The 2,120-nt window shown below is 39.5% G+C and overlaps 1 protein-coding gene across 1 annotated transcript in view; it reads right to left on the bottom strand.

Annotated features, from left to right (window-relative positions):
• The window catches only part of slc4a5a (solute carrier family 4 member 5a), a 41,409-nt gene that overhangs the window by 17,293 nt on the left and 21,996 nt on the right, over nucleotides 1-2,120 (bottom strand). The window contains exons 12-13 of the mRNA XM_008294628.1: nucleotides 1,740-1,914; nucleotides 520-653 (exon numbers count right to left, since the gene is read on the bottom strand). Coding sequence (XP_008292850.1) covers nucleotides 520-653; nucleotides 1,740-1,914 — 309 coding nt within the window. The remainder of the gene's footprint in view (nucleotides 1-519; nucleotides 654-1,739; nucleotides 1,915-2,120) is intronic.

Raw genomic sequence — 2,120 nt, 5'->3', positions numbered from 1 at the left:
GTTTTCAATAATGACAATAATAAAGATACTATTCATGTTTAGGATTGGAAAAGCCCAGTTTACATATGTAGTGGATCTATGTGTATGTATATTACATGAGTAGGTCAAAATTTGACCAGTAATTAGACTCATCATTGTTAGCTCGAATGTATGTATTTGAACTTCAAAGTTATTGCCTTCAGATCAAAGATCAGAACCCAGCTGAACCCACAAACACTGTCATCCTGATACAGCAGCCTGCAAATTGGAGTCTAGGTAAAAACTATTGGTTGTTCATGTCGCGATGCAGGTTTTCAGTGAATGTGTTTTAATTAAATCGGACCTAGACATGCTGGAAGTAACATTTTGATTGGAACTTGCCACTCTAAACAATGTAATCACAACTTTAATAATGCAGTAGGTTGATAAAAAATGTTTTTCTCCTAAAGAGGATCTTCCAATAATGCTCTGACATAAAGTAGGGTGTCTGCAATACGATGAAGGTCTACTGTAGGATCAGCAGGTTTGTAAGATGCTCACTTGCTGAATTCAAAGAGGAGCTTCTCAAAGATGAGGATGGGTCCAGTGGAGCTGAGGATGATGAGGGGCTGCCCGCTGAAGAGACAGAAGACCGTACCAGCCAGGGCTGTACCCAGGAAGCTCTCCATCACACCCTGTTGGAGGAAGGACTTGGTGAGATTCACAAACCAAGTTCAAAAAAGCTGGAGCAGTTGAGAAACAAGTGTTGTGTTGTGGTGCTAATTAAGTCAGCAAATTAAACTTCAGATGAGAGGAAGAGAGCGATGATAAAACTAAGCAGTGGGTGTGAGGAGGGAGTGACAGCTGTGTTTGTATTCATCAGACATTAAACACAGGGTCAAGATGTTTTATTTCAGCTTGAATGAGTGCAAGAAATGAATCCTGTAAGGAGCTGTCTTTGTGTGCATGAGTGTGTAAATGCATCAGTTGGTAGAAAGGTACTGATGGACCCACAGAAGAAAAGGAGACCAGATCTAATTATGAAAACCTAAAAATACTCAGACGTCACAGTCCAGTGGAGCTTGAGACTTATTTGCAAAATCAGAAAAGGCAAAGGTCATATTAATGACTCATCACTGCTTCATAACTGAGCAATAAAATGAAATTAATGATGGTATCCTTTAGCTTTCCTCACACATAAAGAAGACTGACGAAGACTGAATAAGGTCATCTGGTTCTGGACAAACTAAATTACACAGAGGAAAACATTGTCACTTGTTTGAAAAAAATAGCTGTGCACAACTAAAAACTGACTATATATCTGACCTAATTTCATAAATATGACACACAAATTACACTTGAGCTTCCTGAGCTGACACCAGCTGATTTTAATCTAGTGCTGCTACTTGCCTGTGTTTATATTTGGTTCCCTGTGAAAGCCTTTCCAGTCATGGTAAGACTGAACGTTACTTGGTTTCATCAATCTAGGTATATTTTGGCACTGGATGCCTACCTTGTGTAGTAGAGGAGGTACAAAATACATACACATTGTTCTGTCACTTTCGGGCACAATAAAATAACAATTGCAAACCTCAGCTACTGTAACTTTTCTTTGTTTTCTATTAAACCACCAAATTATCATGACAAATAATACATTCTGTGGTGTTAAGCTAGAAAAATAGCCGGACAGTCTCTCTCTGTTAAAAACATTTATCATATTAATAAATCTAGTTTACATAAATGTTGTCGTTCTAACTCTCATGTTTGGGGATCTGTGTTACCTGGTAGTTGTCGGTAGCATCTCCCAGGAGACCACCGAAGGTGATGGCGTTGGTGATGCAACCCAAGTAGATGAAGAGCACAGCAGAGATGGACTGAATGTGAAAACCCTCGTAGAAATCACTCGGTATCCACGGCAGTTTCCGCTTTATGTCCAGGTACAGGCCGCCGCAGAAACTATTGCACATTGACACGTTGACAATGGTTAGGATGCTTCACAAACGCCACTTCTCAGTACAACACATACTACTTTCTCTAAGGCAGGATCGTACGGAGCCTGTCATTTCTCATAACTGGATGGGATACTTACAAAATGATTTAAAGTGATATGTAGACACGCATTCAGAATCTGTCACTTCTAAGTGTACTTTCTAAAACCTGTA

This window comes from Stegastes partitus, unplaced genomic scaffold, assembly GCF_000690725.1.
Source record: "Stegastes partitus isolate 25-593 unplaced genomic scaffold, Stegastes_partitus-1.0.2 Scaffold981, whole genome shotgun sequence".
NCBI lineage: Eukaryota > Metazoa > Chordata > Actinopteri > Pomacentridae > Stegastes > Stegastes partitus.
The sequence above is the reverse complement of the archived record's forward strand: the minus strand, read 5'-3'. Positions and strand labels throughout refer to the sequence as shown.